Source organism: Clarias gariepinus, chromosome 6 (assembly GCF_024256425.1).
Source record: "Clarias gariepinus isolate MV-2021 ecotype Netherlands chromosome 6, CGAR_prim_01v2, whole genome shotgun sequence".
Classification (NCBI taxonomy): domain Eukaryota; kingdom Metazoa; phylum Chordata; class Actinopteri; order Siluriformes; family Clariidae; genus Clarias; species Clarias gariepinus.
In genome coordinates this window covers 18,119,947-18,134,515 of record NC_071105.1, presented here as the reverse complement: position 1 = coordinate 18,134,515, position 14,569 = coordinate 18,119,947, and the positions used below count along the sequence as shown (strand labels likewise).

Here is a 14,569-nt window from a genome sequence, read left to right as displayed (position 1 = left end):
CAATCACTTTACTTCTCATTGGTTTTTACTATTATAGCTGATCAGTGTATAGCATTTGGTAATGCTTAAAGACTTATTGAGTACATTCTTGAGTAAAATATTGAGTAAAATCTAGCACCCAGGATAAACAAAAACATCAGCTTACTGTATGTGCAGCTTGGTTATCTGTTGCCCTCTACTGGTGCCCATGTGCTTAGAGCAAATTGTTCCACCACATTGTCATACATAAAACATCAAAATGTTATATGTATTTAAGTCAAATGAATATCAGATCAGAACAAGAATTTATTCAGAATTCAAATGAGAAATTTCCAAACTGAGAAATTAGGCAACATTCAACAATAACATGGTCCAATTCAAAGACAGACACCGGCAATAAACAAAAAAAAAAAAGGAAATCATTTATTGTGTGAGGGGGTGTGGTTCAGAAACTGAAGTGACTGCACATAAGAAAGGGTCAAGCTTGAAAGATTTGCTAACAAACAGGTGACTGACAGAACAGACATATAAATGACATAAAATGACAATAGTTTAATTAGGTAAGAAAGTTAATACAAATGAAAATATAGTTAAAAACCAGTTTGTTTGAGAAAAGAAAAGTCTGGAAATGAACATAAAATATCCTGGCAAAAAACAGTCTAGAAGTAGAAGGTTAAGGCAACTGGTCTTGTTTCTTAAAGGCTGAAAATATTTCATAACTTTTCCAAGGGGTTTCATCAGCTCAACTTAATAACTGAGTATTCCCCGGTATTCCCCAACACTCCGCAGTACTGAAGAAGTCAGAGAGAAGAGTTATGGAACCTTTTTCAACATTATACAGCAAAAATGGCCACATGAATTTACAACTAGATTCTTCAATGACCTTGACAGAAAAGGGAAAAAAACTTCATAGTCTCATAGCTGACAGAGAAAAGAAAAATTTTAACTTCACCAGCAGTGAAGTCAGGAGAGTCCTGTGCAGTCTCCATAGAAACACACTGTTCTATCTTGAGGACTCTCTACACTCACTCGAACAAATCACACACCATTCATGACAAGGTGTTCTATTTTCACTCGTCCATTCCCCAGTACGCTTTCGCTCGCTCTCAGTCACGACTCATTCTCTCCACGTACGCACATCTGGTTGCATACTTGCATTTCCACACTCGTTCGCACTCTCTCGCTCTCTCACACACTAATCGCACTGATGCTAGTCCATATGGATCGTTGGACAAAGAGAAGACTGAGGCCTCCTAGTGGCCACTTGTCACTAAGACAGGCACAGTGCATTGATCAGCCAGGGTTGGTAGTGACCAGAGCTTGCTGGAAGCGATCACGAGCAAGTGCATAGCGCTGCATGATCTGTTTTACATGCTCTTCTTCCTCCCGCTTCAGAATGCGCAGGAAATTCTGCAGCTCCGGCATAGAAAATGCATCCCACTGGGAGAAGAGCAAAAAATAAAGTCAGCAATAAACAACTGATTTAATTAATAATTCATTTAAACATGATGGAATTTCATGCCCGGATCTCTCACTACAAAGCAAGGTCAACCTCAAGGGACAACTTAAATGAAGCCAGACGAACGAACGAACAAAATATGTCTAAATTGAGTGTTTCTGCAGACGAACTTGCTTTGCTTGCTTTTTTTTAACATTAAAGTATCTTTGGTAGCAAATTACTGAGCATCACTCACATTGAACTCAAACTTGTAAACGAGATGTTGCACGTACTGGAAATTAAGATGTTATATAAAACTAAATCAGCAAACATGTCAATTTTGTGAGGGAAGTGTGGGCTGGTTTTCCTTACATTGACCTCTCCAGTCTCATTTTCCTTGAGTACCAGACTCAGCACCTTCTCGTTTGGACCAGCACACAAACGCAGGAACAGTGGACAATCATCGTCAGACAGCTTCCTTAGGTACACTGATGGAGAAAGAAAAAGAAACAGCTGAGCATATAATCAATTTCGAACCAAGACAACATCAGTCTCTTTCAGAAATATTTTGTCATGAGAAGCAAAGATTCATGCTTGTGCGTTAGTTAAATGTTAGTAAAAGCTGGATCTTTCTAACAGGCAGCCTATTTTCCTAAGCAACATGGCCAGCTGGAGCAGATGACAATGACTAATGGCACACTCTGCAACACAAGCTTTGGCAATGAATCTGTCCCCCTGCCCATTTGTTCTGTCAATAAAGCACCTTGAACTTAAATGTACTATAAGCAAATTTTGAAGTTCTAGGTTTTCAAGTGGATTAAAATGTTATGTTTAACCTAAATAAGAGTAGAAGAGTTTAATAATACAGCCGTGGACACTAACTTATTGGCATTAAAATTTGCTCAAAAGCAACATGGCCATACCCTGGTCATGGCGCTCGGTGCGCTCAAACAGTGCAAACTTTGCAGGATTGTCGATAACTGTAAATTTCTTGAGCAGGGCCTGAATCACTTCCTGTGCACGAGTTCGAGAGCTGATGTGCAGATGTTTGGCTGTGTCCTTTGGGAGGTAGAAGGACGTGCGTCTTTTTACTGCTCCCCCTTTCTTCCCATTGGCTGGCCCCTGGGACGTAGCAACCTTCCGTGGTGGTGGAACAGACACAGGCCGTACCAGTTTCAGATGAACTTTGATGAAGCCGTTGTAGGTCCCATCTTTGTTCTGTATAACACAATCAATCAATAATGGACCAGATGATGAATGTATGGACTGGTTATTAAAAAAACAACAACAACAACAACAACAGATAAATATTTTTTAAAAAAAACTGAAGGTAATGAATGCAAATTTGTGAATTGAAAACCTTACCACAGACATAAAGAGGTTGCTGTTTATCTGAGCATTATACTCCTTTATTTTCTGCTGAATCTCTGAATGAGATAGCTCTTGTTTCTTGCTCTCAGTCACCTCATCCTAAAAGACAAAAATTACAGAAACTGTTTATTCTTACTTCGCTAAAAACTATCGAGGACTTCGATAGCTTCATACACTACATGATTCATTTTAAAGATTTCAGTAATCTAGAACTTGTCCAAAAGCAGATTCATGCCATCACCTTAGGAAAAAAAGGAAATGCATGTTAAGGCAGCATGAGATTCACAGCATGAGTCACAAATTTGTGCATGACTGACCGGATGTGGGTTCATAGCTTAATGAAATGAGTTAGCTTAGAGTGTACTGTATAACTATCTGGTTCAGTCATTCTTTCTTTCACTAAAAACAATCTTGGAGAAGCCCATTACTTTCCTCGTTACACATTGCAGATGACCTCTAAACCATAGAGCTACAATACCGTGAGAGGAACAGTCATATCATAGTAAAATGTGCTGATAGAGACAGATTAAGAAACAGGCTCTTCGGGCTGCATATTAAACAGCTGAAAGAACAGCTGGGGACAACTGACTAACAATTAGTTCCTCTTACAGTCCATTCCTCTCTCTTCACACAAAGATACAGAAGAAGCTTTGACTATCCTATTTCTTTTTTAGATTCAATACAGTATGCTTTTCCACTTCTGATAAAAAGTCCTATCCAAAAACTCCCTACTACGAGTAACGGGATTTTGGGGATTTCTCCAAACTTTCTCCAAAATGACACAAAACTGACTATAAATATATAAAATAAGCATTTTTAGATCTATTTTTGTGACTCCTTTCCAATGTATGTAGATTTTGAATATTTACTACTTACACATAAAATATTAACAGTCACCTGTAAAGTTTAAATTGTACTAAACGTTATGATTCCACTTTGAATTGAGTAAAGGAGGCCAGTTGTTAAAACATTGCATCAGCCTCTGAACACTTCCTGGTGAACAGGGCAAAGGCATGATGTCACCGCCAGCCAATCACAAACTTTCGTCCATCCCATTACTCAAGAGAATGAACAGGGTTCATGGTTTCAGAAGTCAGTCATGCATGTTTTGTTTTAAAACTGGAATTCCTGTATCCGGTTAGAGCAAAAAATAGTCTCTCCCCCCCTAGCCTCAGACCATGGAAAGAAAGCTTCTTTTGTGTGACTTGCTCTCATGTGGGTGTCACATGGTGTCATTTTTCAACTGTGTCATCATCCTTCTTGTATGTGGATTATCATACTTATATAGCTGATTTTATCAGAAACAAGTTATTGTACTACACATGCAATATATTCTTAAGCTAAAAAGTGTTTTTTATGCATATGAAAATATATTTAGAGTTCTAAACATGTACTAGAGACCTTAAATCAAGACGACTCAAATTAAAAAAGCAGACTTTAAAATGAGAGGCAATTCACCCTAATGGATTGGTTTAATTTGTTCACTTTGCACTACTGACAGTGATTTAAAACCTCACTGAACCAAGATGAAAGACTTCTATTGATCCCAAAAGGCCAGCATTTGATTGATAAAATGTACAACTTCTTACCCCAATTGCTCAAAATTCACTATGTCCTAAAGGTTTTCTAAGTAATAGACTGCCAAAATATAATTATGAGATTTGATATTAGATAAATATCTGGAAAGCTAAAGTCATTGCTTGGTATACGGATGGTCGAGTGGTTAGCATTGCTGCCTTGAAACTTCAGGGTGTGGGTTTGAATCATGCCTGCGGTCTGTTTGCATGGAGTTTGCATGCTCTCCCTGCTTTTCCTCAAAGATCGAAAGATACTTTGAAGGTTGATTCGCATAATGTTGCCTGTACTGTATGACTGGCTGTGCGTTTGGGTACCCTGCGATCCACCACAGTGAATTCCCGGGGATAGGCTCTGGGGCCCCATAACCATGAAGAGGACACATAATATTGAAACTAAATAAATAAATTAAAACATAAGTGCAGAACATAAAATAATAAACGGTAGCATTGATGAAAAACTGTATTATTAGAAAAATGCTATCGAGAGGGAATGGGTCATGTGATTTCATGTTTTGTGCATTTACATTTGCCCTATTAACAAATGCAATAAATAGGAAACTTATGTACTTCCAATGACTGAACTTTTGGTCACATTGAATGGAATGTGGTTTCAAAATGATCACTGTCAATGTGTCATTGCATGACGAAGTAAGTGGTTGTGCCGGCTTTTCTTATGAATCATACAAATCTTTTCATTTCTTCTTTCCTCTCTCCCACCCCTCCCTACAACATGTCTGGAGGCTTTCCTGTTCTGCCCTGTTACCAAAGTTTTCATAAAGCTATTTGTTAGACAAATACAGGGTGTCCAAAAGTTCTCCACACACAGAAAAAAAACACTTTTTTTTTTTAGCAAATTCACAAGATTCCAAAATCTTTTACCATAAGTGAGAGAGATGACTCAATGTGTGTTCACAAAACACACACACACACACACACACACACCAGATTACAGATAACGGAAGATACTGGCTACAGTCCAAACCTTTCTACTATAAACTAATTGTAATATTTTTTTTTATCAAAATTCTTTTAAAAGCATTACAAGTGGTAAATGTAACTACTCGCCTACAATTATAATGTATTCCTACGAAAGTACAGTCAGACGTGAAGGGCACATATAGGTTTAGAAGAGACACACGGACATGTTACTTTTGATATTTCGACATCTAGAACTCTTTTTCAACGATGTAACAAAATATCTTAAGATGAACTAACGAACCCCTTGGTGCACTCAGCCGTACTGAGGGTGTGTGGACTTTACACAAGCTCACCTTCTCGCTCAGCTTCTCCTTCTCTTTCTGGGGTTTGCGAAAGAAGGATGTGCGCGCGGTGAAATACTGCTCGAGCTCCGAGTCGGAGTCCTCCTCGCTGCAGTAGCCGCTGCTCGTCGAGCTACCCCAGGTCTTCTCAAAAGACGGGGTCTGGTCGGCACAACTAACTCCACTCATCGCGAAAAAAAGTTTTTCGAGTGCTTTAAAGTTGCCAATAAACCGCTTTTTTACTTCGGGAAATGACCTATCCGTAAACCGACTCAATGCTGTGTGGTTTTCTATCCAAATTAATAAAATGTATTCTAAAACACGAAGCTCCTACTTCAAAAATCTGCTATCTGTCTCGATGTATCAGGCGTCGATGAAGTACTATCCCACGTTGCTCTTGCCTTACACCGGAAATGCTCCGCCCTGGACGTTAAAATTGGAAAATATACAAGCAAGACCTAAGAGTGTCGTGATTGGCTCTATGCAGGAAGTTCCAACTCGACGATGACGACATTAGAATGCGCCCGGTTTACCCTCAATCTCAAACCGCTCCTTGTTGCCTATATAGTGCACTACTTATCCACAAAAGTGCTTAAGTGACTAGTGCCCTTCAGTTGGGTATAAAGAGTTATTAACCACACCCCCAGGTTTTGACACGTTGCCATGCCAGTTTTTATCCCACGGAATTATGCTAATTTTATTTTTTATTTTTTTTGGCGGGGTAAGTTGGGTGCGTTGCATACATTTGATTCTCAAAGCAGACACGGGTTCTGTGATTTTTAATTTTTCATTCTCTTAGTAATAAAAAAACTTTTCAAGATTGTTTTTATTGTTACCGGCCTATTTGACTGGTCATATAAACTGAAAGGATTAAATATAAATGTCATATATAACTTAAATTGCATGCACCATTCACGCACATTGTTAACTTGACTCTAAACACGTCCCCAAAAAACAGACAAAACGTTTAATAATAAGTATAAAATGTCAATAGATTTCATATAATGAATATGTGGGTATTTTTAAACAGTTCACCATGTGCATAATGTTTAAACCAAGTCACTACAGACAACAGCTATATTATAAATGTTGAAAAAAATATTAAAGCAACATAATTTACTTAGGCCCAACTCCTCTAGGATCATCACAAACACAGAATCCCATCCCCAAACTTTGTTTAAGCATCTTTGGTTTATTTTTTTCTGTGTTAAGTAGAAAGACCTGACCTGATTTGTCAAGAGTGTGTGTTTTGTGAACACACATGATTTTGCAATCTTGTGAATTTGCTCAAAAGTGGCAGTATTTTCTCCAATGTTTGGAGCAATTATAGGTATTAGGTATTAAATAAAAACTTGAAGCTGCAAAATTTTGCTCATGAATATTATATTCTTCAGTGAATTGTAGAGATTTGTTAAGGTGATTTGACAGCATAAACAAATTCTTTATTTAGCAGTACATGACCGTTTATCAGTCTGCATTAAGTGGCATGTATTACCATGTACTTTATCTATTACTTGTATCCTACAGACAAAGTCATGATAGTAATATACAAATACACTAACTAGTTTATTTATAAATTAACAAAAAAGGCAAACATAAACAACAATACCAACCCTCAAATATATATACCTTACCACATTTGTGTCAGTTTCAATGCTGTCCTGGATATCACTGGACTGATCAGTAGTAGAGGCGTCACCCTGATTACAGTTCAGTTTAATGAGAGCTCTACATCGGTAATGGCAGGTGAATCTACAGTCTGGCAAAAACAATTTGGTGAGAGAGAATTAGAAGGTTAATATCTGTTTTGTCATCAGATAACAGAAACAACCTGAAGCATATTAAGTGAAATAAAGTGCAAGTCTGGTATAGGCAACAATTAAACAACATAAAACTGATGACAGGTAATCATCTGTCATTTATAATAATTTCTCATAATAAAACAGTGACAGAGAATAAAGAAGATTCTCAGCACTTTAGTGTATTTTAAAAGAAAAACAAATCTGCACTGTGGGAGCATAAATTATAGCACATGAATAAAACATCTCACAAAATGTGGCTTATATTGATTCTTTAAAGTAACTTATGCGTAATTAGACTTAACAACACCAAAGTGGCAAATTTTATTTCTAATTCCAATTCTAATCCAACCACCATTGCTTTTTGGATTGTTCAGCTGGTGACCCAAAAAGGGAGTTTAAATACAAGGACTGTAAAATTAGGTAAGTATTCAAATATTAAATAACCAAGGTATAAAGTGCTGAATTTGACAGTTTATAATTAATATTTAACCTGTTAAAGTATGAGGTCAACATTATTGATATTTCTATCATGTCAGTAAGCATGTGTTGTATTGTATTAGCTGTATTGCATACATCTAACACTAGGATCAGATGCATTAATGTGTTTCCAAACAGACACTGTAGTCTGAAAACATTAAAAGTAAACTCACTTAGACCCAATTCAGACCAAGTATTAACATCTTTCCAGGCAGACCAATTCACAAATGTAACACATCTTGTGATCTGATTCTTCAGGCCACTTGTGGAAGTTGTCTGGGATGCATGTGGCTGTGGTACTCTTTGGCCCTGACCACATCAGATGACTACATATTTATATATAAAATCTTTTATTTAGAGTTTTTATTTCCTTGTTTCATTTGTGTCACCTGTTGAAAGCACATGTAATCAGCTGAGCAGACATTACACAATATGTGGCTCATCATGATGCTCGTCTGAATACAATTATTTTCATTTTAGTTAGTAAATGCCCTTCAACACCCAAATACAAACACATTGTTTGAGATCTTCTTTTGATTAAAATGATCCAGTTGTTGCTTTTGACAAATCTGGCAAACAGAAACACAGCACACCTCTAGGGTCCGAGTTCGATTCCCGGCTCTGTGTGCATGGACTTTGCATGTTCTTCCCGTGCTTGGTGGGTTTCCTCCCACAGTCCAAAGACATGTAGGTTAGGCAAATTGGCGTTCCCAAATTACCCGTAGTGTGTGAATGGTTGTGTGTGTATGTGTGTGTGCCCTGCGATGGATTGGCACCCTGTTCAGGGCGTATCCCGCCTCGTGCTCTAAGCCTCCTGGGATAGGCTCCAGGTCCCCATGACCCTGAATACAGGATAAAGCGGTATAAACGATGAGTGAGTGAGTGAGAAACACAGCAAATGGTAAATTTGACACTCAATTGTATTTCTTTAATATGTAATACAGTATGGATCACATGCAGTATTATGCACTGCTGTGTGAAATGTTCTTCAAGGTACATGCATTGCTCACACTGGAAAGCGGCAGTCATTTCGTATGACCATTTTTATTTTCACTGGAAAAAATTGTCTTTATTGAATTATAAATCCTGTTTTTTTTTTTTACTAGAAAAGAAGATGAGCAGAAAATCCAATATCATTAAATTTTTCATCTATACTGAAAATTTGTAAAGCAGTTATGAAGGAACGGAGACAAAATGTGTCTTATATAACACACACACAGAGATAAAGGTATCATAAAAATCCTTCATCCTACAGCAAGTCTTTGCATAGGCCGAATAATAAAAAACCCACAGAAGGGAATTTTTGGCGACTGTTGAGAAGTTCCTCTTTTGTTAACCTGCCTAATGTATACATTACCTAAAGGAACCCTAGGCAAACATTGAAAACATATATTCAAAATTTACAACTTAGCCAGCAGCAGTCAAAAAGAGAAGTGCAAATGTCCTATTCAGATAAAAGACTGAACCAGTGCAGCATTTACATAAAATGGCAGCTGTTTCATGTTTTCTGCAAAAGAGCAGACAGTACAGAGGCAGAAGAAATAAAAACCACATGTTGAGACTAACAAATTGAACAGTATAGTTTAAGAAAAGAGCAGAAATTCCATGAGTAAAATCAGAAATCAGAAGTGATAGACAGGAAGTGTAAAAAGAAAAAGATAAAAATAAAGCTATGTGATATGCAGTAAGACAGTCATTACATAATGTATGGGGGTGAAAGATCATGTGGGAGAAAAAAAACAACCAAGAGCATTTGCTCAGCAGGAAACATGCTGATTTCATATGTACTTTTCTGTGGTCTACAACAAATTTGTTCCACACCCACATCTGTGCTTAAACGTACACACGCATGTATAGTTCCATTCCAACATGTGAACATAATTAGACTTTGTTATCAAGCTCAAACAGTTCTAAGCATGACCATGATTATAATCTGACTGCAATCAATCAACCATAAAATAACACCCCATTCAGGGGGTATCCTGGCTTGTGCCCTTAGTCTCCTATGATAGGCCTTCCATGAGCCTGAACAGGATAAGCCGTATAAAGAATGAGTGAGAGATTGAGTGGAATCAGTTTTTAAAAAATCACAGTGAATAAGAAGGAAAAATATTTTTTTTAAAGTATATCACGACCATTCATCAAGATCCGCTGAAAGGCTCTGAAATGCAAAGAACAAGCAGCATATAAGATGGTGGTGACTTCGTATGAGGTTCCAAAAGTGGTTTAATATCTGTTTTATATTTGTTTGCAAAGTGTAGTCTCTAGGAACCTCAGTGTGAACCACTATTGAAACTAGTATTGAATGTACTGGGGCAGTGGTGGCTCAGTGGCACTGAGACTTAGACCCCAACTTCCTCCCAAGTTATATAAAATAAATGAAAAAAAGATCATTGTGTTACATAAGTGATATTAATTGTGTCCTTAAATGAATTAACCCAGCACTTTAGTGTAGATGTTTAGATGTTGTTATTTCATATCTATTTGAACCTTTACATTGTTACAGAGAATAACATGAAATATAATTTAAGCACTACAGTGACAATTTTTTTTTAAAACAAACTTGTAAATAGTGTCACACTTAGACTGTAGTGCTGTCAGATCATTCACGAATTATAAATGTATGTTTAACTTTACATTAAAATTTTCTAAAATTATGAATCAAATTTCAGAAAACAATTTCCACAATATTCACCTATTCCTTTAACCTGGTCAGGATAACGCTGAGCCTCAGCTGAGCACATACCCCAGACATACTAGACATCCCTTTGTTCACACCTCAGGACAACTTAGTGCAGCCAATCAATAGGCAAAACTTTACCCTAGTTGCAGATCCTGGAGCTAAGAGGTGGCGCCACTATCTGCTGTACCAATGTAGTGACACTCCTTTAGCAGTATACTGTAGCCTAATGTTGTCTGTATAACTATGTCAAATTACCTTTTCACATCACAAGGGAAAATTGTCATTGTTAAATTTTAAATGCATGTTGTTTCACAAGTCAATTATTGAACCATGTTTGAAAATATATCAATCAGCCATAACATAAAAATCATGAGCCTAATTTCACGCATGTCCCCTTTATGCTATCATAACAGTTCTGACCTGTCAAGGCATGGACTTCACAAGATGTGCAGCAGATCTCCTAAGTCCTGTAAGTTGCGAGTTGGGGTCTATATGAATTGAAAATGTTTGTCTAGAACTTCCCACATATTTTTGAGGAACTTTTGGCTAAGTCTTAAACGCTTTGTGATTCCCCTCAAACCATTCCTTAAAGTTTTTTTTTTTCAGTGTGGTGGAGCACATTATCCTGATAAAAAAGGTCACTGTTATTAGATTATACTGTTGCCATAAAATGGTGTACTGTAGTTGGTCTACAACAATGTTTAGGTACTGTAAGTAGTAAGTGTCAAAGTAACATCCACATGAACGGCACAACCCAATGTTTCCCAGAAGAACATTGTCCAGAACATTATCTCTGCTGGCTTGTCTTCTTCCCATAGTGCATCCTGGTGCCATATCTTCCTCAGGTAAGCAATGCACACAAAACCAGCCATCAATATGTTTTAAAAGAAAACGGCCATTTTTTCCCATTGCTCTGTGCTCAACTTTGGAGGGTTACATGCCCGCTCTAGATGCTTTCTTCTGCAGCTACGCAGACCCATTCACAGCAAGGTGTGATGCACCTGTGATTTGACACCTTTCTATCAGAACCAGCATTAATGTTCTTTTAGCAATTTGTGCTTCGGTAAGTCTTTTGTGGGATTGGTCTAGACATTCGTCCTTCCCCATATGTCCCCATATGACTTATGCCCCATGATCCTGTCATGAGTTTCCCAATTGTCCTTCCTTGTACCACTGTCAGTAGGAACTAGGAACACCCCACAAAACTATTTTGGAGTTTATCTTTCTATTAAAAATTTAGTCCGTGCCAAAGTCACTCAGATCCTTTCACTTGCCCATTTTTCCTGCTCCACCACATCAAATTCAAGAATCACTTCTCACTAGCTGCCAGCCCCTGACAGGTGCTACTCTAACAAGATAATCAATGTTATTCACTTCACTTATAAGTGTTGTTAATGTAATAGATGATCAGTGTATACTTACATAAAATACCTTCACTAGGTTTAACCCATTCCCATTTCCCCCTTATTTAGTTGTTAATAATAAATATTAATTTTATCATTTTTAAAGTCATTCTTAAAGTCAAATCAGTAAATTCTGTGGAAATAATGAAAGTTATGCAGCTACAGTTCCCATTCCACAGTGTAATCTACTCCCTGCTCCCTGGGAAAGAATGTCAGGTAAGGGAAATTCCTTCAACAAAATCCCTTCACTCTGAGCACCCTGCAACATCACCAATGCAGACATGACTTCCTCCATGTATTACCATGGTAATGTAAGCATCTTAACAATTTCACATTAATGAATATATATATAAAAAAGAACTTATGTTACAACCACTAATACCACTATATACTATTGAAATGTATAGAATTTGCTAATATGTTACACTGAACATATTGTATTAATTTACAATATGTTCAGTGTAAATGTTAAAGAAAATTGTGCATATTATTTACAAATAAATAGAATGGGTTATAATAATAAATTGTTGATTGAATATACAGTACAATATACAGTATGTAATATGAATATTATGTGGTCCTTGATAAGAATTGTGTATAAAATTGATCCCAGGCCCCTTTTTCCTGCAGTGAGGACATATGGGTAATTTTTGCTCATTTACTTCTGGTGTGATAAACTGATGGACCATCGTTTACTTGTTTCCTACAATGGTCACCATTGCCACTGAAATGAGCAGTACTTCCCTACAATTCGGTATTGTACTTAACATGATCATTTACAGTCCACTTTTCAAGGAGATACTACCTGATGGGAACACAGCCCAGGAGCACAAATTTGAGTTTGTCTGCCCTGAAAGGGACACTATATAAGACTATAGATTTTTTTTAATAATGGCAGACACACACACAACAGACTATTACACACAATTTCATCTGTGAAAGAGACCAACACTCACTGGCACAGCGCAGGCTTTGTTTGTACACCCCCCAGATGAAGTCGCCACACAGGTCACACCAGGTGGGTTGAGCGTGGCTGCAGGGATGGAAGTCATGGCCTTCTCCTGTCTCCTCAACCAGCTGTGGGTCCTTGAACGTGTCTCCCAGGAGCCGGATAATCCGCACACGGTTCCAAAGCTCTGGGAATTTTCCTGGGCTTATTCTCAAGGCATTGACCCTCTCTAAGCGAGGTGTCCGTGGTGGTAAAGAATCGGCAAGCTCGATCCGCTCCTCAAGCTCCTCAAGTTCGATCAATTCCCCGAATGACATGATGTTCTTCACAGCTTTATTATCCACCTGTGGCGAGATGAACCAACTTCTGAGTCTTCAGGTCATAGTATACCATCTGATTTGGAGTCAACCGAGGGCAATTTATATCCAGTCCAATTTGAGACAAATGTCTGAATAAAATGTGTAAGGAATTTCATTGTTTCACTGCTAGAGAGAGGGAAGGTCTGTCTGGTTCTTCAGGATTCAGTCTGTGCTTCTGGAAATAAAAAACAGAGCATAAAAGCAACATACCAATCATATTACGCTTACAGTCTGATCTGATTAAAACTTCTTTCTTAAGTTGTCTGAGTGGACAAGTCTAGCTAGTTTAAGTTCTCCAGCAACTGATACCAAGTTTCATGTTAACAGAGACTTAAAGGAAACTGAGAATCTTACCCTTGGCGTAAAGACAAAAGGGAATCCAGAGGGTCGCATGTCAGACTACAAAATTCAATAGAGAGTCATGAAATAAATGCAGACATGAGGTTCACACATACGTAAACTGTGAGTTTGTGGCCTGCCTATGCGAAAAGACTGTGGGCTGCATTTTAACTGATTACAAGTACGGCTCGGCTTCAGGAAACGTGGCTCCGAGTTTATCCAGTATCCGAAAAAAAAGCAAATAAAATTTATAAAAAGCAGAGGCTGTACATCACGACATTCGGAGTCCTGTAGAGGTGAATAACTGTACAGTGAAAACAGGAGAGCTTGCTGCCATCTCTTTAACCGCTGCAAAAAAGAGTTGCGTGTGAACACGCCCAGGCGTCTTGACGAGTTTCCATCTCACAGTCTTCTCCGTCTCGGGGCTGCATTGTGTTTAATCCAGTGCGGTGGAAACCGCTGCCACATCTGCAAATAAAAAAGCCTCTTCCTCACTGAACACAGTGTAACGCAACAGCGGAATGAATTCTCGAGAACTTCCTGAGATTGTGTTATGATTTTCAGTCGCTCCTCCTCGGGTCTTTTGCTGGACCCCCTTCTCCCCTCAGTCACTATTAAAAGTCTCTCTCTCTCTCTCTCGTTTGAGTCTTTGCATAATATTAGCATACAGCTGAAACTTTCTAATATTACAACATTCACAGTGAGGAAATATGCTGAGGAAACTCAACACCAACTTTATCTGTAAAATATGTTAAATCAGTAACACAAACAAGATACAAAAATGGTGATCATATCTACAATATGAAAAACTGAAAAAAACTCAAGTTCAGTTTAGGCTCAGGCTTGCTGTAGTACAATAAAGCATAGCTCCTCCTCTTCCTCAATTTCCATCAATACCACAGCAACTAAAGCTGTACAGTAAGTCATTCAGAC

At 37.9% G+C, this 14,569-nt stretch overlaps 1 protein-coding gene across 2 annotated transcripts; it reads right to left on the bottom strand.

Moving 5' to 3' along the window:
- Positions 1 to 267: 267 nt before the first annotated feature.
- Positions 268 to 14,427, bottom strand: LOC128526689 (ras association domain-containing protein 1-like). Of its 2 annotated transcripts, XM_053498809.1 has the most exons (7): positions 13,652 to 14,427; positions 12,946 to 13,472; positions 7,259 to 7,383; positions 2,783 to 2,887; positions 2,341 to 2,635; positions 1,790 to 1,905; positions 268 to 1,419 (listed from the first exon to the last, which is right to left on the bottom strand). In XM_053498809.1, the coding sequence occupies exons 2-7, from the start codon at positions 13,253 to 13,255 to the stop codon at positions 1,273 to 1,275; spliced, it is 1,098 nt and encodes a 365-aa protein (XP_053354784.1). In that variant the 5' UTR covers positions 13,256 to 13,472; positions 13,652 to 14,427; the 3' UTR covers positions 268 to 1,272. The 2 variants fall into 2 exon arrangements, with proteins under 2 accessions (XP_053354784.1, XP_053354785.1); XM_053498810.1 differs by lacking the exons at positions 7,259 to 7,383; positions 12,946 to 13,472; positions 13,652 to 14,427 and adding an exon at positions 5,637 to 6,113.
- Positions 14,428 to 14,569: the final 142 nt, after the last annotated feature.

Bases quoted from the DNA above. Each gene is read 5' to 3' on its own strand.
- LOC128526689 (XM_053498809.1), bottom strand. From the start codon at position 13,255: ATGTCATTCGGGGAATTGATCGAACTTGAGGAGCTTGAGGAGCGGATC. The intron at 2,888-7,258 runs GTAAGGTATATA...TTTGTCTTTTAG, and splicing joins TTGAAACTGACACAAATGTG to GATGAGGTGACTGAGAGCAA. The intron at 1,906-2,340 runs GTATGGCCATGT...TTTCTCCATCAG, and splicing joins CACCGAGCGCCATGACCAGG to TGTACCTAAGGAAGCTGTCT.